The sequence below is a fragment of the Peromyscus maniculatus genome, chromosome 12, assembly GCF_049852395.1.
Source record: "Peromyscus maniculatus bairdii isolate BWxNUB_F1_BW_parent chromosome 12, HU_Pman_BW_mat_3.1, whole genome shotgun sequence".
Taxonomy (NCBI): domain Eukaryota; kingdom Metazoa; phylum Chordata; class Mammalia; order Rodentia; family Cricetidae; genus Peromyscus; species Peromyscus maniculatus.
Genome location: NC_134863.1, coordinates 34,931,706 through 34,953,008, shown reverse-complemented (window position 1 = coordinate 34,953,008; position 21,303 = coordinate 34,931,706). Strand labels below are relative to the sequence as shown.

Genomic DNA, 21,303 nt, shown 5'->3' with positions numbered 1-21,303 from the left:
AATAGACAGTTTTCCTTTTCTTCCAGGTCTTTGTTGATTTCTGTAAGCTTGTAAAGCAGCTCATCTTGTTAGGCACTCTCTGGGATCTCATTCTGGGGAAGGATGCATGATTAAGGTTTTCTTTTTGATTCACCGTGGTCACACTTTTCCTTTGTGCCTTGGCAGATTCTTTTGCCATCACTGCTCTTCCTTCTGTATTGTTTTCATTTAAGTATCCTGTTCTGATCCTTAGTACCATTACTCATCTCCGTAAGAGATGGGTGGAACTGGCTGTGACTGGTACAGGGGAGCAGGAATTCACGGTTACTTGTGAAGTTTGTTATGGCATGCGGTTGTGTAATTACTATTTCTCTTCAGTGAACAGCAAGCATTGATAGTAACTCTTTGTCCTCTCCCCTGCCTCACCCATTTCATGTAATGGAAATAGGGAAGTGCCTGCATGTGTTGGGTTTTACCTCCATCTTTCTCCTTCTCCTCCATGCCAAAATGGGTCCAAGGAACTTCTACCACTGGCCATTTTGAGTTTGTGTAGCTTCGGGTGAATTCTTGATACTGCCTCACATCTGTGTTTGTTTGCGCTCATTTAGATCTTCTTACTTGTTATTCTAGCACAGGATTAAATGTGTCTTTGCCTTAGACACTGAATTTGTCATACTGTCTTTTTTTTTTCACCACTTTAAGACAGGAAAAATACCTCATTCTTTTTATGGCTGCCGTTTCCCTTTATATGGATAGAGCATAAGCATGATCTTTTCAAAAAGATACTTTTCAATTATGGGATGGTGGCGCTTGAGTGCAGTGCCTGCAGAGGCAAGAAGAGGGCAATCAGATGCCTTGGAGCTGGCTGCAGGCCACCCAGCTGGGTGCTGGAACTGGAAACAGTATGCTCTGCAGAAGCAATAAGTGCTCCTGACTGCTGCACACCTCTAGCCGCGATGATCGTAGTCTGAGCAGCATGTTTGTGGTGAACATGGGGTTATAGTGTAATTCTGATAGCCATCAAGTGGCCCAATAACTGAGAAGGATTCTGTTTCTCATCTTCACCGATTTGGTAGCAAACACATAGAAAACTTGAAAAATAGTACAGTGAACACTTAAGAACCTACACCTGGAATTGATGAGTGACATTTTACCAGTTGTTGCTTTGTTACATCCTGGTCAGTCTGCAATGTCAAGTGAACTAACTTTCCCATGTATGTTAACCATTTCAAAACTGCCTGCTGTCTGCTTTCCTTTGGAGCAGTAGTTGTCTTTTATATTGATTCATGAAAGCTCTTTGATCAATGAAGATACTGCTTTTTTTTCTAAATCTACTAGTGCAGCTCGGTTTGTGTTCTGATTTTCCATCCCCGACTCCCGCCCCAGGGCTAGTGAGCAAACCCCATTACCTCAGTGCGTCCCCAGCTCCACCCTTGGCTTCCTGTCGGAGTCGTTGGTTGTTTTCTTTTCGGCTTTTCTTCGTAGGCACTGAAATCCATGTGTAGGTCATGAGAGAAGTCTTGATCACTTGTGTCTGTTTATCTTTTCTATGAAGTTATCTGATATAAACATACAAGTGTTGGTAGCATTTCATCACAGACCATAAATACATCTGCGCTTATATAAAAAGTCTGTTCTAAACATTAGATTGGAATAGCTGTGTGGTGTGTGTTTTTAAGTCTAAATATTCGTAAGTAACATTTCTTAAAGACTTGTTTCTAAAACTACTTTATATTATGCTGGTGTTTTTTATTCTGAATCATGCACTGGGGTATGTAACAAAGTGCTGATTTACAACAATGTTTTCTCTTTGCTTATATAAGCTTGTTTTCTTGGTTTTTAAGTTTTGTTTCTTTGTTTTCTTGCTAAAACAAAGGTCAGGGCATTAGGTTTGGAGACACTGACAATATAACCATAGCTGTACATTTCTATTACCTTGAGTTGTATATAGTATATATTTTTGGAAATGGTTTATATGTGTTTTATTTCCTCTAATAATATAAGTATATAGGGTAGGCTTTATTCCATCTTAGTAGATTGGAGTTGGAAAAGTTTGGCTGAGATAAATAACAGCTAAGACCCAGAAACTTCTGTTCTTGGTATTTTACTTTTTAGGACAGGGCTGGGTCTGCGCATCAGAGATTTAGAGACTGGAGATATTCCTCATGTCAACAAGCTTAGTTAAATATACATGTCTGGCTGGGCAGTGGTTAGTGCACGCCTTTAATCCCAGCACTCGGGAGGCAGAGACAAGCGGATCTCTGTGAGTTTGAGGCCAGCCTGGGCTACAGAGTGAGTTCCAGGAAAGGCGCAAAGCTACACAGAGAAACCCTGTCTCAAAAAAACCAAAAAAAAAGTGTGTGTGTGTGTGTGTGTGTGTGTGTGTGTGTGTGTGTGTGTGTGGTGTATGGTGTATGGTGCAGACAAGCTGTGCTTGGAAATTATTTCCGTTAATTAATATAAACAGAGAGCGGGGCATAAACCCTTCTCCTGGTTTTAGAATGTGTAGAGTAGGGTTGGCTGTGGCATCAAAGGTCCTCCAGTTAGAGTTGGTCACCGAGTAGACGCTGTTCCAAGTGGCTGGGGCTCCTTTTCATTCTGGGCTGGAGCCTCCTTCAGCCTCCTGTGCTGAAGTCCAAAAGGGACTCCTTGGGCTTCGGCACATGTTTTGTGGGCTTTGGGAAGTCTAGACAAATGCATAACTTGCCTGGCCATGGAACATAGAATTTTTAATCACATTCTGTTAGATTGAGGTTGGTTACATGGTATTATCTAAATGGACAAGATGCTTGGGAATATGGCTAAGCTGTGTGCCTAGAAGGACAAACTTGGGGAAATGGCTAACAAGACACATAATATGCCTATGGATTCAAGTTTCTTAGGGACAAAACAGTCAGTAGTTTGTGATCTGACAGTGTAACTTAACAGTGTTCTTCTCAATTTAGGAATTACACTATCAGAATATTTCCGTGACATGGGCTACCACGTCAGTATGATGGCTGACTCTACCTCTAGATGGGCTGAGGCTCTCAGAGAAATTTCTGGTCGCTTAGCAGAAATGCCTGCAGGTAAGTCTTGTGTTGGTTGTCACTGATAGAATTTTAGTGGCCAGCTTAGAACCTGCTCTGAAACTTTCCTTTTTGTCTTTCAGATAGTGGCTATCCTGCCTATCTTGGTGCCCGGCTGGCCTCTTTCTATGAACGAGCAGGCAGAGTGAAATGTCTCGGGAACCCTGAAAGAGAAGGAAGTGTCAGCATTGTAGGAGCGTAAGCAGCCGAACTGTTTGCTTTCCTTTATGTAATTGTTTATTTATTGAGTAGAGACATGCACTTACTATGTAGCCCAGGCTGGCCTGGGACTAGCTGCTTGCCTTTGCCAACCAAGTGCTAGGATACAGACAGGTACCACCATGCCCAGCTTAATACTGTTTACTTCTCAAAAGAAAAAGAAAGTGATTGATTTTAAAGAGAGAGGCTAGGAAAATTGATCAGTCAGTAAAGTGTTTACCACATAAGCACAGGGGGACCTGAGATCGATCCTGAGAATCTACATTAAAAAGAAAAAAAGCTAAGCATGTTGGCACATGCTTCTTATTCCAATACTGGGGATAGGGGTGGAAACAGGTGGGTCCCTGGAGTTTGCTGGACAGTCAGGCCCACCTACTTAGTAAGCTCCAGGCCCTGAGAGAGATTCTGTCTCCAAACACAAGGTGGGTGGCTCCCAAGAAACAATGGCTGAAGTCATCCACTGGCCTGTGCAGACATACCTACCTGACCCACAGGAGTGGGGGAGGGGGAAGAGAGCATGTTTACCTTCTTCTGGGAGTGCTAGTTCTGAAGTAGAGTTACATGCAGGGCTTCAGAGGCACTTTGTGAAGCAACTCAGGCTGTCGCTGTACCTTTGGGTTTCATTGGTGTGACTTCCCTGATTTAGTTTATCCAAGTCACTGTATCTTAGGAGTGACTTTAAAATTGCAGACATGTTAAGATGAAGTTATATCATACTAAAGACCAAGTATAGATTTACAATTACCACATAAAGCCATACTTTATTCTCAGAACTTTCCTATTTCATCTTGTTGATTAGAATATGAAACTAATTACAGTAAATGATTGTCTCATTTCTCATACTAGATGACATTCAATAATTAGTCGTCATTCTTATTTTCAACAAGACTTTTCTCTCCAAGGATCATTTACTTCTAAAGTTATATATATGCAAACATTAAGGCTGGGAAGTGGCCCACTGAATTCCCAGAGCCCACTTAAAACAGGACGTAGTGGAGCACTTTTTTCTTTGTTTGTTTTGTTTTTTCAAGACAGGGTTTCTTTGTGTAGCTCTGGCTGTCCTGGATCTCACTCCGTACACCAGGCTGGCCTTGAACTCACTGAGATCCTCCTGCCTCTGCTACCTGAGTGCTGGGATTAAAGGTGTGTGACACTGTGCTGGGCTAGTAGGACACTTTTCTAATCCTAGCACCCCTACACAATATGGGAGGTAGAGAAAGGAAAGCCCCAGACGCCCCCAAGATGGCATGTGCAACAGCAAACAAAAACTGTCTCAAACAAGGAGGAAGGCAAAGACTGATCCCAGGGTTGTCCTCGGCCCTCCATGTGTTCCCTGCTCCACATACACTCACCTCTGCAAATCTGTATGCACAAAAACTGTTTCTGTGTCTGTCTTTTTTACATAGGGCTGGGGTATAATGTGCTGATAGCTTATGTGCTTAGGCATGAAGCTTTGGATTTTATTTCTAGCAACAAAAATAAAATTTATTAACTTTTTTTATAAGTTGGTGTTTTGCCAGGTATTGGTGGCGCACTCCTTTAATCCCAAAACTGGGAGGCAGAGGCCAGCAGATTTCTGAGTTCGAGGCCAGCCTGGTCCACCAAGTGAGTTCCAGGACAGCCAAGGCTACACAGAAAAAAAACCTGTCTCAAAACAAACAAACAAAAAGATGATGTTCATGTATTTGTATTTCTAATTTTCAAATATTTGATTATCTTTCACAAACATTTGTTTTTCTGAGACAGTTTCTCTGTGTAACAACCCTGCTATCCTGGAACTCACTTTGTAAACTGGCTGGCCTCGAACTCAGATCCACCTGCCTCTATCTCCTGAGTGCTGGGATTACAGGTGTATGTCACCACCGCCTGCTCATGAACTTTTCTAATGGTAGTATTTTGTTTTTAATCTAGAGTTTCTCCACCTGGTGGTGATTTTTCTGATCCAGTCACATCTGCTACTCTGGGTATTGTTCAGGTAAGTCTCCCCTCTGCCATCTGCAGTTGTAATTTAACTAAGTGATCATCAGAAATTTAATTTAGTCACTAAAGAATTGGTAGCAATAAAAAAAATGCTTTAATAGCATCCTTAACATTGTGAAAATTTAATATATTCTTAGTTTATTCTTAGTTCTTAACAGTTTATAATAAACATAACTGAAGTCTGAAAATACACCCAGGTAGCAAAGTTTTCTTTATGTTAAGAGTTATCCTACTCATTAGACTAATTCTAACTAGAGAACTAAATAGGCCCCAAGCTGCTTAATGCCAGAATTTCACAGTATAGTCTGAGGCAGAGGGTCCCGTCAGAAAGTGGGCATCTTCAGTCAGGACTGGAGCCTGGCTCCTCTGCTTTCCTGTCACCTACCTCTGCATCTGGCTGCCAGGAGGGAAAGTGCAGGAAAGGCACCCACACTGGATGTGGGCTCCAGAGTGGCACAGTTGTTGCACTCTCTTGTCTTCGTTAACCATACCAGGTGAGAGCAAACGTGGAAAAGGTGCTGTCTGCCTAGACAGTTGTTTACCTGAGTCAAGGCATAATTATAATTGATGGCTGGTCATTAAAGAAGCCTGAATAAAAGATGTGTGTGAATCAGAGCTGTAGTGTAAAACAATGTCAATATGTTTGTAAGTCTGTCTGTATGTAGGAACAATCTTTCTTGGTTTCTGACAGTATCAGATGAAATCGTACAGGCTAAATCTATAGTTATCAAAGTATTTAATATTTGCTAAATTTTGGGTTTTAAATTGTGGGGGGGAAGTGGAACAAAGTTACCAATGCATAAAGTATCTGAGTGTTTGGCCTCAGAAAATGAATGTCAAATATCATTTAATTGACTCACAATGATAGGAACTTGAATTCATCAGAACTTTTTAAGGATTTTAATCGAGGTAAATATCTATTCCATCTTAATCAGCCTTTCTTCTTGTTCTGTTCTTATACCATAATAATCTTCAATTGCACCCATTTTCCTTTTTACTATCACATTTGATGTAGTTTTAAGGAAATTGGAATAAGTTTGATTTGTAGATATTACCCACCCTGAAAATGGAGAAATGTGTTTTTTAGTTAAGTTTGGTTTTTGTACATTTTATTCTATTTCAGTTATATTTATATATGCTAATATGATACATAATTGGCCTAAGGAGTTAAAAAGTGATAACTGGGGACAAATAAATATACTGCACTGCTTTGTAAAAGAAGTCTAATTTTTCCTGTTTTCAATCAGGTGTTCTGGGGCTTGGATAAAAAGCTAGCTCAACGCAAGCACTTCCCCTCTGTTAACTGGCTCATCAGCTACAGCAAGTACATGCGTGCCTTGGACGAGTACTATGACAAACACTTCACAGAGTTTGTTCCTCTGAGGACCAAAGCTAAGGAGATTCTGCAGGAAGAAGAGGACCTGGCAGAAATTGTGCAGCTTGTGGGGAAGGTGAGGCAGGGCAGGGGCTGTGCTGGGGTGCTGTATCGGTTGCTAAAATTTAGGTATGCAGATGCCCGCCTGGCTGGTATAAGGGCTCATGACTAATCCCGGCCCCCAGAGCCTGAGGCGGGGAAAGCGCCACAGTTCTGAGGCCAGTTTGCACTGCATAGTAAGTGCCAGGTTGTTGTGGGCTGTGAGTGAGATCATGTCTCAAAACAAGCAAAATCTTAAATGGGGAGTACTTTTTAAACTAACTGAACCTTTAAAATTCCATGTAGCATTTGCATGGTCCTGGGTTCATGACAGGTGAAAAGAAGATACCCTTCACTAGTCAACTTAGATATCAAATTAGGGCCAGTTAATGTCATCTTTGTGAGAGCTCTAGAGCTGGGAATCAAGGATCAGAGTCTGGTTCCTTTAATCATTAGCTATGCGACCTTCAATAAGTGACTGGAGTCTATAGCCTGTGTCTAGATATTCCAAAGGAAGATGTTTTAAATAAACTCAGTCAAATGAAATCTCACAAGTGAATGATTTCTCAGGTCATACACGACTAGCTGGACTTAACCCCTTCCCTCTCTTTATATAATTATTGTGTAGCTCAGGCTAGCTTCATACCTATAATCCTTCTGTCTCTATCTCCCAAGTACTAGGATTACTGATGTGTGCCACCATGCCAGGGCCTGTTATTTTTATTATATCTGATAAAATAGCCTCCTAATTTTTTCCAACAAAGGATAATATTACTAGATAGCTAACATCTATAGCATATATTATACTTCTAGTTTTTAAAGAGTATTGTGATCCTCTCAGAGGAGCAAGAAATAGGCCTGTAAAACCAGATAAAGGCAATTTAAGAAAAACATTTTGTTTATGAATATCAATAAAAAATATTAAATATTCATTTCTTAGACCTAGTAAGGCATTACAAGTACAATCTATCATGAACAAGCAAAGTTGAGCAGATGCGACACAGAGACTGTATCCTTAGGAACTGGGGAGAAAACTCAGTCAGTGAAGTGCTTGCCACACAGTCACAGGCACTGAGTTCAGATCTCCAGCACCTTGGGAAAAGCCAGGTGTGGTAGTGTGTGCCTATAATTCCGGCGTTGTGGAGGTGTGGTAGTGTGTGCCTATAATTCCGGCGTTGTGGAGGTGTGGTAGTGTGTGCCTATAATTCCGGCATTGTGGAGGTGTGGTAGTGTGTGCCTATAATTCCGGCGTTGTGGAGGCAGAGACAGAAGGGTCCCTGGGGCTTGTTGGGCCACCATTCTACTGGTGAGCCCCAAGTTCGGTGAGAAAAAAATTAAAGTGGAAAGCAGTTAAGAGACACCCAATATCAGCCTCTGACTTCCACGTGCATGTGTGCATGTATACCTGCACACATGCAAAATTGTATACACACATGAACATACACACATCCATACACAAAACATAATGCATCATAACTTAATAGGAAAGTGATATCTCAACCCACAAGTAAAACATATTTGAAGTTTACCGTTATAATTTTAGAAATCTCTTACAAAACAAGGACTAGAATTTTTAACTCTGTAAAAAGTAACATGCAAAGTTCCACATGCTAGTGTGTGCCTATTTTTTACAGCTACTGAGGACATAGAAGGGAAAAGGTATTTGAGCCCTGGAGTTTGATAGTAGCCCAGACAGCATAGCAATCCTTATCTTAAATTTAATAAGGGGGCGGGAAGGCTGGACTGATGGTTGAGAGCACTCACTGCTCTCACAGAGGACCTGAGTACAGTCTCAGAGCCCATGTTGGGCCTCTCACAGCTGCCTCTAACTCCAGCTCCAGGAAATCTGATGCCATCTTCTGGCCTCCACATGTACTCACACGCACATAGCAGACGGAAACACGCACGTGGGCATGAATAAAAGTTAAAATAAATTGAAAAAATAGAAAGCTGGGGAGATAGCTTCGTGGGTAAAACACTTGCTGTGCAGACATGAGGACCAAAATTCAGCTTCCCAGCACCCATGCAGAAAGCCAAGGATGGCTGCACACACCTCTAGCCCAGACACTGAGGGGCAGAGTCGGACAGATTTGGGAAGCTTGCCAGCTAGCTAACCTAGCCAAAATGGCAAGCTTCTAGCTCAGTGAGAGACCCTGTCTCAGAGGAATAAAGGGAGAATGATAGAGGAAGAAACACAGTGTCCTCCTCTGCCTTCCAGATAGGCATGAACATGTGCACAGTCACATACATGCTATACACAAATGGATGAAAATACAAATAATATACTAAAACATAGGGGTATGTTTTACTTACTAGAGAGTGGACACATTTCAGATGCATTTCTTCTTAAAATTAAGATTGAGCCTAGAATGCTAGCTGGGTGGTGGTGGCGCACGCCTTTAATCCCAGCATTCAGAAGGCAGAGGCAGGTGGATCTCTTGAGTTTGAGGACAGCCAGGGCTACACAGAGAAACCCTGTCTTGAGAGAATGTTGACTCTCACTGTGTTCAGTTGAATATGGAAATCCTGAAGAATGAAATAAGAAAACTGTTGTCTTAGAGTTTCTATTGCTGATAAAACCCATGACAAAAAGCAACTTGGAGAGGAAATGGTTTATTTCACCGTACACTTCCAGGTAGGAGGTTATCACTGAGAGAAGTCAGGGCAGGAACTCAGTCAGAACAGGAACTGAAACAGAAGTCATGGAAGAGTGCTCTCACTGGCTTATTCAACCTGCCTTCCTGTCATCCAGGACCATCCACCCAGGGGTGACACCACTCTGTGGGATGGGCCTACCAACGCCAACCATTAATCAGGAAATTGGTAGGGCCGTTTTTTCAGTTGAGATTCCTTCTTCCTAGGTGACTCTAACTTGTTTCAAGTTGACATTAAAAACTAGCTATCACAGTTATAAAAGTGGAAATTAAGATGTCATTATTTGTAAATAATGTGCTCATCTAACTAGAAAAATAACAAAGAAGCAGAATTAGTAAGAGTTGGGTGAGGAGTCCCAATTCAAGATAAACATAAATCAAGAGAAATTTTATGTACTAGCAATGATGCAGTGTTCCCAGTAGCCATGAAAAATAGAGGTCATAGCTAGGCTTGGTGGCACGCCTTTAAGCCCATCATTTGGGAGACAGAGGCTGACTTATCCATGAGTTGGAGGCCAGCCTGGTTTACATAACTCAGGCCAGCCAGGAGCTACATAGTGAAGCTGGTTTTGTATATTTGTATGTTTTAGACTCAGGTCTCAGCAACAACAACAAAAGAGAAGGTATGAACTGAGAAAAAAAAAAAAAAACACTTTTTTCTATCAAAAGTATTTTAAAACTCATAGGAGATTATCTGAAGACAGTTTACACTTGGGAATGAATTTAAAAGGTGCCATTTCAAGGCTCAGAACGGTGGCTCAGGGGGTAAAGCTGCTTGCCACGTAAGCCTGGTGGCCCGAGTTCAAGCCCCAGAATCTACAGAAGTGGAAGGAGAAAAGAAATGCCAGTTGTTCTCCAACCTCACAACTGTGTAGCATGTGCACATGTGTGCACACACACTGATAAGTCACTCAATGAATAGATTTTTGGCAGTACCACTTGTTTGAACTAGAAAGTCAGTGTGATACCCACCTGATTTCTAGTTGATTTCGTGTCTCAGTGCTGGAGATTGTACCCCATCATGCTAAACAAACACTCTGCTAGTGAGCTACATCTCAGCCCACTGCAGCCAAATCTTCATGAAAATGAGTAATCATTCTAAAGTTCGTCCTGAAGACTCACTCTTAGGAAAACAACACAGGACAGTAAATAAGGAGGGGATGTCCTCCTACTGGGTGTTAACAGAGAACTGTAGTAATAAAAACAGTGTGGTATTGGTGAGATAACACAAACAGACCAGTGGACAGAGCAGGGATAGACTTAGGCGTATATGGATCCTTGATACTGCATAGTGTTTCACAGATCAATTGAGGGGGAGTATGGATTGTTTTAGTCAACAGTGGAAAACTATTAGGTGTTTGAAGCAAATGAAACTGAGTTGTTTACAAAGGTAAATACAAATAGATTTAAAATTTAGGTATGAGAGGAACACTTTCATGTTAATAAACTTTTATTAACACTTTCATGTTAATAAAAAACAATTTTTTTAATTTTTAAAATTTTTGTGTATGTGTGTGTCTTCCTGTCTGTGTGGATATGTGCATGAGAGTGCACGTGCTATTGGAAGGAAGCCAGAGGTGTCTGATCCCCCTGGAGCGAGTTATAGGCAGTTATGAGGCACCCAGTGCTGGTGTGGGAATCAAACCAGGGTCTTCAATATGCGTTCTTAACTTCTGGGCCATCTCTCCAGCCCTAAGGGGAAAAAGCGAGTCTTACGGTAAGAACACTTGCTGCCAAGCCCAATGACCAGGGTTCAATCCTGGGACCCACATGGTAGAAGTACAGTCCCAAAAATTGTCTTCTAACTTCTACATGTGTATTACACACATGCCCCCCCCCTAAAAATAATTGTGTGTGTGTGTGAAATAAAAAATTTTAAAGAAAACAAATCTAATGTTATCTAGAATTAGAAAGGGACTCTTAATTTTCTTTAGCATAACATCAAGAGAAAGCATCAGAGGAGCTGGAGAGATGGCTCAGTGGTTAAGAGTGCTTGCTGCTCATCCAAAGGTCCCCAGCACCACATGGTGGCTCATAACTGTCTGTAACTCCTGATCCAAGGGATCATGTTGGTTATTTTGCTCTTTTGGGAGGCCTGCCACTCAGGTCCCAAATAAATCACATGCGGAGGCTTGTTATTACTTATGAATGCCTGGCCTGAGCTTGGCTTAGTTTCTTGCCTGCTTTCCTTAACTTTAAATTAACCCATCTATCTTTGGCCTTGGGGCTTTTCCTGTTCTCTTACTTCTGTAAGTCTTACTCTTACTCCGTGGCTTGCTGTGGAGCTGAGTGGCTGGCCCCTGATATCCTCCTCCTTCTCAGGCTACTTTTCAGATTTTTCCTTCTATTTCTTCTCTCTGCCTGCCAGCCCCATCTATCCTCTCTCCTGCCTCGCCATTGGCCATTTAGTTCTTTATTAGACCATCAGGTGTTTTTGACAGGCATAGTAACACAGCTTCACAGAGTTAAACAAATACAACATAAACAAAAGTAACGTATTTTAAAATAATATTCCCCAGCAGGATCAGATATCCTCTTCTGGCCTATGTGGACACCTGGTACATGTGGGTACAACAAACATATATGCAGGCAAAACACTTACACACATGAAATAAAATGTAATAAGTTTTAAAGGAAGTTTTCAGCAAATAAAGTTGATGGTCTACTGTTTAAAATATAACCAAAGGGTAGAGCAGACAGATGAGAAAAGGAAACTAGAAATATCACAAACCTGTGGTAATCCTTCAAACAATAAATACTAGTTTGAGTGGCAAAAATTGTTCAGCTGGGTGTTGCCAAGTACTGTGGGCTCTGGGACTGATGTACTATTGGTGGTGTGTCATTTGGAGTGGCCATTGTAGACAGAATGTGCTGGGTACCTTGAGTCCTTAGCATTTATAATAGTAGAAAATGAGATGAAATTTTGGTGCCCCCTGCCAGGGGCAAAGATAGAAGGTAAAGAATGGAGGACATCTAGACAGAATGAAATTGCCAGAGTTGAAAGAAGTGAATTATGCATGACAGAACGACATGGTGGATCTTAAAATCAACCAGTCAGAAACACTGGAGAATGTTTTAAGTAATGAAAAATATTTTCACAAAGCAAAACATACATTTTTTTCCATAATTAAAACAAAAACACATCAAGCACGCTTAATATTTAAGTGTGGTGAAGAAAGAAATAGAGGTGAAGAGTTTTGTTTTGTTTTGTTTTGTTTTTAAAGAAAGCTCTGAAAGACTTGATCCTCACCTGAGTGAGGTGCTAATGCACACGAGTCATCCCAGAGTGCTGGAACTCAGTGGATTTGTCCCTTTCTCCTCTTGTTAGTATCATCTCACGGCTGGCCAGGGGGTTGCCAACAAGCAGAGTGTTTGAGGCCATGGTACTTACAAGCTGAAGCTCTGTTCTTAACTTTCCAAGCAGACAGCACTCAGAAACGTGAATACTGAACTATCCACCATCGTTCTAACCGTCCTGTAATGTTAACAACAGAGTGACTCTATGGACTACATAGGTATCTGTCAAACAAGCTGAAAAACTAAATTCAAATAATAGAGACAAGTAGGGTAGAAAACTGTTCTTTTAAAAATGGGTGTGGGGCCAGGCGGTGGCGGTGCACGCCTTTAATCCCAGCACACACAGGTGTACACACATGCACATTAATGCTTTTAAAGAGTGATTAGGGCTAGTGAGATGACTCAGTAGTTAAGAGCACTTGTTCTTGCAGAGTTCAATTCCCAGTACTCACATGGTGGTTCATTACCATCCATAACTCCAGTTACAAGGCATCCAATGCCTTTTTCTGACCCCTGGTAGTCAGGAAAAAACATAATACACATACATACATGCAGGCAAAGCACTAATACACACAAAATAATGATTTTTTAAAGATTAATCATCTTTCATACTCATGTTCATAGCAGTATTGTCCACATAGCCAAGAGTAAAATGATTCAAATGTCCACCTTTTAGTGAATGAATGGACAGTTAGTCACCTGCTACAGCACAGATGAATGATGAGGACATTTGAAATGAAATAAGCTGGTCACAAAGCAAATGGTGTATGATTCTACTTATATCAGCTGTCTAAAATAGGGAGAAGAATGATGCAATTTGTGGGCTTGGAGTTTTAGGTGTCCAAGATAAAATGTTTCACAACAATATGATAGTGCTTTATACTACTGAAGAACCTTGAGAGGTACAAATCAGACCTTCCTGAAATTCACTTTGCCACCCTGCCTTGCCTGGAACTCACTGTAATCCTCCTGCTTCAGCTGGCCAAGTACTGAGATCACAGGCATGAGCCACTATGCCTAACTTGTAGATGCTAAATTTTATATCATGTACTGTTTACCACTATTAAACAATCAAAGGTTGTGCATTTATCAGTGATAAGTGATTGTGTATTATGTCTGCTTGCCAATTGATTTGTTGCCATTGATTCCACACAACAGGATAAAACTCCTTAAAATATCCTTTTGTTTCCTAGGCTTCTTTAGCAGAGACAGATAAAATCACTCTGGAGGTGGCAAAACTTATCAAAGATGACTTCCTACAACAAAATGGGTACACTCCTTACGACAGGTACGCTGTGCTAATTTCCTTTTTTTCTCTCGAGACAGGTTTCTCTGTGTAGTCCTGGCTGCCCTGGAACTCACTCTGCAGACCAGGCTGGCCTTGAACTCAGAGATCTGCTGGCTCTGTCTCCAGAGTCTAGGATTAAAGGTGTTCACCACCATGCCAGGCCTGTAATTCCCCCACCCCCACCTTTTTTTTAATAATACGTTTTTGTTTGTTTGTTTGTTTGTTTTATGTGCATTGGTGTTTTGCCTGCATGTATGTCTGTGTGAGGGTGTCAGATCTTGGAGTTACAGACATTTGAAGACTTTCTGTTATGTTTTGGCAAAGAAGCTGCCTGCACATTGAAAACCTTCTCACACAAGTACATTCTGACTCTGTATATTGCTTGTTTTGTATGTTTATAGCAGATAGTCTAATATGCCCCTTTGTCTCAATTTGCTTGTTAGTCCAATTCTGACAGTGTTTTTACTCACACAAATGTCCATAATTAGAGTGAGTCATGGCTGTGTATGCAGACCTGGGGGAACGCCCCCTGCCTCATCTTTCTCTCCTGCTGCTTTCTACTGCCCTTGCCTACATATTCATTTTGTACATATTCCCCTGCCTTATTTCACAAGGGTCCCAAGTTTCTTGCTACAAAAGACCTTGTTGAGAGCCCTTCCTACCTTCTGCCACCCCTGCCCAGTGCTTGCCCGTTCTTATTTCTCTAAGAGTGCTGGAGCTTGTTTACAGAACCTGTTTCTCCTAAACATTGAGAATTCGAGCCTTTTGTCTTAAGCTAGCCCTCTCTGTCTTAAATCATATTTGACTCCACAAAAGACCAAAAAGAGCTAGGGAAATGGCTCAGTGTACCTGATTTCAAGACAGACCTCTAAATCCACACAAAGCCAAGCACAGTAGCACACATCTGTGTCTGTACTTCCCCAGTGGCGAGGTGGATGCTGGAGACAGCAGAGTCCTAGGAAGCTCAGGGGCCAACTAGAAGCTAATGGAGCATACGTACACAGTGGTGGACAGCAGAGACACTGTCTCAGAGAAGGTGGAAGGCAGGGACTGATACCTAAGGTGAGAACTGAGCAAATAGGATTGGTCAGAAGGTAGTGCACAGAAAAAACAAGCCAGTATGTCCATTAGCTTCTGAACTCTGTCCTGAACTGAACCGCCACATAAAGGAAACAGGGGCAGAATTCTTCAGAAAGACTGTAGTAAGATACATGGAACTGAGTGCGTGTGTGTCTATGCTTTTAAGAGGTATGGGTAGATAAAAATGAGTGTACTAAAGGAACCAAAGGCTGGGGAGGGGTGATAGCTTACCTACCATATCCCAAGACCCTCGGTTCAGCACAGTGAGAAAAGAGGAAGGAGGTAGGGAGGGCGGCGAGAAAACAGGGTAACTAGCAACTTTGCAGTTGTTCTCTGCTTTCCTATTATTCATTAAACCTTATCTCCGATCACAAGGAGTCTTTACAGCTCGGTTGTTTTGCCACTTGAGTTACATATTTAACTGCTTGTGCCCAAACAGGCTGCTGACAAAACAGTATGGCAGTACTACATCGTTGTTCTGTTTGATAACTAGAAGCCGACTATGTGTTTAAAGCAACTAATGGCTGGCGATTCACAAAGTTTCATGTAATAAAAGGGTGGATTTGCTTTGTAGGTGGTTGTTGCTAATTGCGCGGTTGTTCATTTTCCCTAGGTTCTGTCCATTCTATAAGACAGTGGGGATGCTGTCCAACATGATCTCATTTTATGACATGGCCCGTAGAGCTGTGGAAACCACTGCCCAGAGTGACAATAAAATCACATGGTCCATTATCCGTGAGCACATGGGGGAGATCCTCTACAAACTTTCCTCCATGAAATTTAAGGTATCGTTTCTTTCTGCTCTAGCCTTTGTTAGCGAGAAGCCAGCCTTCCTCCCCCGGCCCCCATTCCTCACTTTTCCTTCCTTCCTGTCCTACTTGAGTTCCAAACCTGAGGTATGGGATTTGCATTTTTAATTTATGTGCATATATGCATTTGTGATACATGTGTGTGGGTACCTGTGGAGGCCAGAAGTGGTGTTGGATCCCAGAGCTGGTACATGTGCATGGTGTGGGTGCCGGGAACTAAGCTTGGGTCCTCTGGAAAAGCATCAAGTCTTTACCTGCTGAGTCATCTCTAAGTTCCTGAAATTCGCCTTTTTTCATTTTACAGTGCTTATAGGTTGTATAAAGCCAAAACAATCATCCCAGTTCTATTCCAGTAGGAACTCCAGTAGTAAAGATTATACTATGTCCTGTTTGTGGGGCTGGGGGTGGCTCAACAGTTCCTGCTCTTGCAGAGGGCCTGGATTCAATTCCCACAACCTAAATGGTGGGTCACAACTCCTGAAACTCTGAGGATCCGGCACCTTCTCTGACCCCCCCCCCAGGGCTCCGCACACAAATGATGTGCAGATATACACTCAGGCACACGTATACACATTACAGTGTGTCCTGTCTAAAATATATCCTAATGTGTTTTCTCTGTCTTAGCTACTAGGCAGTTAGAGTGAATTCCTAGCTGGGCAGCAGTTACTTTACTAAAGCGCTATTACCTCATCTAGCCTCCACATTCTCATAAACAAAGTTTAACCAGTTAAGTGAACTTACCAGTAGAAACCCAAATATATGAGTGTTTTTTAAATATTTGATGAATTGGATTACAGTGCATTATTTCTCAGTCATGATATATGAGCATATGTAGTGATCACCCATTGAAAATGATGCTCTGGAGACCACAAACGGCTTAGTGGGTAACGGTACTTGCTGCTAACCTGATGACCTAGATTCAGTTAACTGTGCTGTATTAGCTTATTGTACATGTCTCACTTCCCATCTGAGTGTGATGCTCAGGCCTTCCACAGGAAACTCACTGAATTTTAACTGCTAGTTGTTGTATACACACATGCATCTAACGTGTAACACACGTGATGCTACAAGATTCCCACTAATCAATGTATATGTTGCTGAGGTTCGATCACTGAGTGTCAATAGCAGGCAAAATTCAAAATGAAATGATGGATTGTGTTTTGTTTTAGTCCACTAGCACATTTCCACTGAAAAAGGAAGTGTGTCGTTTTTACTCCTGCCTGTGATTTACCAGTGTATCTCAACCTAACCTAGTGCTCCATATTAATAAGTAGCTTATCATCTTGACAATTATTTCCCAAAGGTAAATTAAATTTGTACTATTTTCTTTTTCAGGATCCAGTAAAAGATGGCGAGGCAAAGATCAAGGCAGACTACGCACAACTTCTTGAAGACATGCAGAATGCATTCCGTAGCCTTGAAGATTAGAGCTGTGGTCTCTTTCCTCCTCCTCAGCAAGCTCGTGTATATTTTCCTGAATTTCTCATCTCAAACCCTTTGCTTCCATGTTGTGCAGCTTTGAGACTAGTGCCTATGTGTGTTGTCATTTGTTTTGCTGTTCCTTTGGTATGTCTTACAAAACAAACATTCCTGTGTGCCAGTGTTGGAAGGGGCTCCCTGGCCTTTCTCTGGAGTGGTGACTGTAGTGCATTTGATACACATGGCTCCGCTACTGTAACTGTGTGCAAGGTGACTCCCCCTTCGCTCGTCTCCATTAAACTGTAAACAGGACTACTGCATGCACTCTACTAGGACTGGAAGGCCAGCTCTCTGTGTGCCTGTGGTCAGGTACTTAGGGAGAGACTCTGCCTGTGTAGTCAGACCACCTGCAGCTCAGTGTTTTGTTGAGTAACCGTTTTTGCAAGAAATATTTCCATTTAAAAACGGAAAAGATTAATGTTCCAATTATGCCTCGCTTCCCCATTATCAATCAGGACTGTTTATGGGGCACTTGGGAACTATTTTGTCTTTATTACAGGCATTTACAAGGCTGAGCATAAGAGATAAATCAGTTCCCTCTGAAAACGTGAAAGAAAGAAAAGAGCCAGGTGGTCAAACTTAAATTACCATCATCTTGTTAAAGCGTATTTTATTTCACTAAGAGAAATTCAATATCAAGGACTTTTATATACTCAATTACTAAGAAATATTTTTTTTAAGTACAATTTAAAAATCATTGGAAATGTGATCCACATCATAGCCATTCTTTTCCTCAAACCTAGGTGGACAAGCTTCTCAGAGTGGCAGTGGGAATTGGAAGACCACAGAGAAACAAGATAGTGGTTACAGGCAGTTCACCCTGTAAGAACCAGCTGTGCTGGGGTAATTCTTGGGGCCAGAGTGGCATTATTTTTACAAGGTACATGTGTCATATGTGTGTTTGCTTGTTGAAATTCTGAAAACAGTGGGTCTACCAATTGCAGAAAATACAACCTTACGTGTATTTTATTCACTGGCTCAGAAAGCTTCTCAAAGTATCTGTGGGCATAGCAGCATGACAGTTCCCATTCTGTTGCTAGAGATGAAATTGTTCTTGTATTTAACTAGTAACAAAAACTGGGTCATAAAAAAAGGAAACAATCAATTTTGTCTCACTGTTTCAGTATGTTTAAGTAATAATTTCCATGTTTGCATAAAGAGACACATTTCTGAGAGCTTGGAGAGGTAGCCTCCTGCTCACTCTCTGGCTAATCGTGCTGGCACCATGCTTCCTCTTTAGGAGAGTATTGAACATGTCTGACACTCTCAAGTACACAAGTGTAATAACGTGAAGTCTTTCTTTTAAGCCTCGGTATGTTATTTAAATTATTAGGTGGTACGTTTCTTTTGGTCTTTTGGGTAGACATAGACAGTATATAGTTCAGACATAATGTGTAAATCCTTGCACAGTGCGTGTTTGTACACGGCGGACTGCAATTCAGGAAGGATGTTCTTCATGTAACCTTTTCAGATCTATCAAACAATGTTGACAGATGTGGATTATGCAATGACTTGTTGAGATGTGGATTAACGGTGCTGCTTAATCAGTTTGCTTCCATTGTGGCTTCATATCCAGAGGCCCTGACTAGTGGAAATGAAAAAGATTTCAAAAACTTTCTGCTTACACCTACCAGCTAACTAGGCTTGTGATCAGAGTGAATGATCCAAAGAAACTACTTGACCAAGTTTGTTCCTTGTTGTCTTGGATTTGAGATGTGCATTCTTCCTCCTTTTAAGAATGTTGATGGATGAGTGTGAAGAAGCTAGAGAAATGTTGCTCAGATTTCCACTATAACTTTCCTTTTATCCACATTGCAGAGTTTTGGATTGTTCACTGGTAGTGTTTCCTTGGTAAGGATATGTTAAAACACAGCGATCTTTTTAAAGATTATGCAGTTCTGTTTATTGTGCTGTGCCTGCTCCTGAGTGCAGCCAGTTACACAAGTTTCTTAAGTATTTTTCCAGTGTTAACTCTCACACCTACACCTTTGGAAACTTCCATCCTGAACAACAAATAGAAGAGGCCATACAAACTGCCTCCTTACCCTTAAGATTTCACCATCTTTATGTCAAGAGTAATGTATAATTATTAAAATCTATGAAAAATAAAAATGGATTTAAATTAACTTTCCTTTCCTTTTTTTTTGGGGGGGGGGGCGATGAGGGGCAAGATCTCTTAGAAAACATTCCACTTTATATTTTGACTTAATGTTACAATATGTGCTTTTTGAAAATGTTTTACTGTGTCGATTACTTGCATCATGAAGTTGGATTATGGCATTCACAACAGTCTACACGGCATCCTACAGTCCCATCGTACAGTGGGTGGAAAGTACAGTGTGCAGACTCTTACCCATGCTGACCACTGCCTTAAGTGTTTGTTCAAAATTAGAGGTGATCCATGGTGCTCATTTCAATTTTGTTCAGTTTGAACTGTCTTATAATTTACAATGTCAATAATTTTAGACCTAATGTAGCAATTTACCAATATCCATTGTAGCTCTCCAATATGTTATCTAGATGTGTATATGTGGGAGTTATCAGATTGGCTTGCCTGGTTGGAACTGCATAGTCCAACAGTGGCCATCTACATGCTCAACAGCCAACACCCAGTAGCTACTCAGTCCAAGAAGCTGGAAGCCTCAGTATAAGAGGGACTGATGAAACCACAGCCCTAGGCCAAGGCTGTTAGCTGAGAAGTTTCCTTGATAGTTCATATGGGAAGGCTGGAGAAGCGGGAGGCATCTATGGGTGATGGCAACAGCAACAGACATTCAAAAGGAGAGGAGCTTGCACTAGCTGGCTTCTCCTGCCTCTGTTCCACCAAGACCCCCCAGCCTATTGGATGAAGGCAACCACATTTAGGGCTGGCCTTTCCCTCTTAGTTGGTATACTAACCATCTCTGGAAATGGCCACACAATCACGCCAAGAAATGTGATTTATTTGTGTATTTGTCAGGGTGCTCCAGAGGAACAGAAAGTATACAAAGGGGCCTTATTGGTTTGGCTCATACAATATGTACTGAGTAGTCCAATAATGGCTGTCTTACCCTGGATATGCCTAGAATATGGTAGCTGCTCGGTCCACAGGCTGCAGCCTTAGCATCGTAGTCTGGTGCTGAAGGTCCAGAGGATTGCTCAAAGAGCCACTTGTCTTCAGTCATGTTGGAAGCCAAGGAGACTGAATTCGGATGCTGGTGAAGAATAGCAATAGCAGAGTAGATGGTTTGCCTGCACAACATGAAAGCAAGCAGGAAAAAAAGCAAAAGTCTTGTCCCTCGGAAGGTGCTGCCCAAATCAGATAATGTAATCCAGAAAATCTCTTATTGGGTGTGTTGAGATACTTTACTCTTGTTCATCCAAGATCCAGTAAAACTGGCAACCAAAGTTAACTATAGCACAAGGTGTTATTAGCTAGGGTTCTCTAGAGAAACAACTGATAGCATATATATATATATATATATATATATATATATATATATATATGACTTATTAGAGTGGCTTACGGGTTATGGTCCAACTATTTCAACAATGGCTAGCTCCCGATGAAAAGTCCAAGAATCCAGGAGTTCAGTCCATGAGGCTGGATGCCTCAGCTGGTGTGAAGTACACACCAGAATCCCAGAGAAGTAGGCTCTACTACCAAAGAAGGGATGGGCCTGAGAGTGAAAGCAAGCAGGCAAAGAGCAAGGCTTCCTTCAGCCATGCCCTTTAAATAGGCTGCCACAGATTGAAGGGGGGGGTCTTCCCACCTCAAATGATCCAATCAAGAAAAATCCCTCACAGGTATACCTACCCAGCCACTTAAGTTTTAGTTAATTCCAGATGTAGTCAAGCTAATAGCCTAGAATAGCCATCGTAATAGGATATATTTTATTTCTTGAACCATGGTATTTTTTAACAATTTCCAAAGGAATGAAGCAACATGGATTGGACCCAAGAAATTGCTACTGATTGCCGAGTTTACAGAGAGAAATGCTTAGAAATTCATGGGTAGTCTTATTCATTAGAATGGGTTATTTTTAGTCTGCTAGGT

At 41.5% G+C, this 21,303-nt stretch overlaps 1 protein-coding gene across 4 annotated transcripts in view; it reads left to right on the top strand.

The window, feature by feature from the left end:
- Atp6v1a (ATPase H+ transporting V1 subunit A) overlaps positions 1-19,393 on the top strand; it is a 52,573-nt gene extending 33,180 nt beyond the window's left edge. For all 4 annotated transcript variants that reach the window (XM_006975761.4, XM_006975762.4, XM_015994672.3 and 1 more), the window contains exons 10-16: positions 2,925-3,047; positions 3,131-3,245; positions 5,178-5,241; positions 6,494-6,697; positions 13,805-13,899; positions 15,593-15,764; positions 17,124-19,393. In XM_006975761.4, the coding sequence (XP_006975823.1) occupies positions 2,925-3,047; positions 3,131-3,245; positions 5,178-5,241; positions 6,494-6,697; positions 13,805-13,899; positions 15,593-15,764; positions 17,124-17,216 (866 nt within the window). In that variant the 3' untranslated portion in view covers positions 17,217-19,393. The remainder of the gene's footprint in view (positions 1-2,924; positions 3,048-3,130; positions 3,246-5,177; positions 5,242-6,493; positions 6,698-13,804; positions 13,900-15,592; positions 15,765-17,123) is intronic.
- The last annotated feature ends 1,910 nt before the right edge of the window (positions 19,394-21,303 follow it).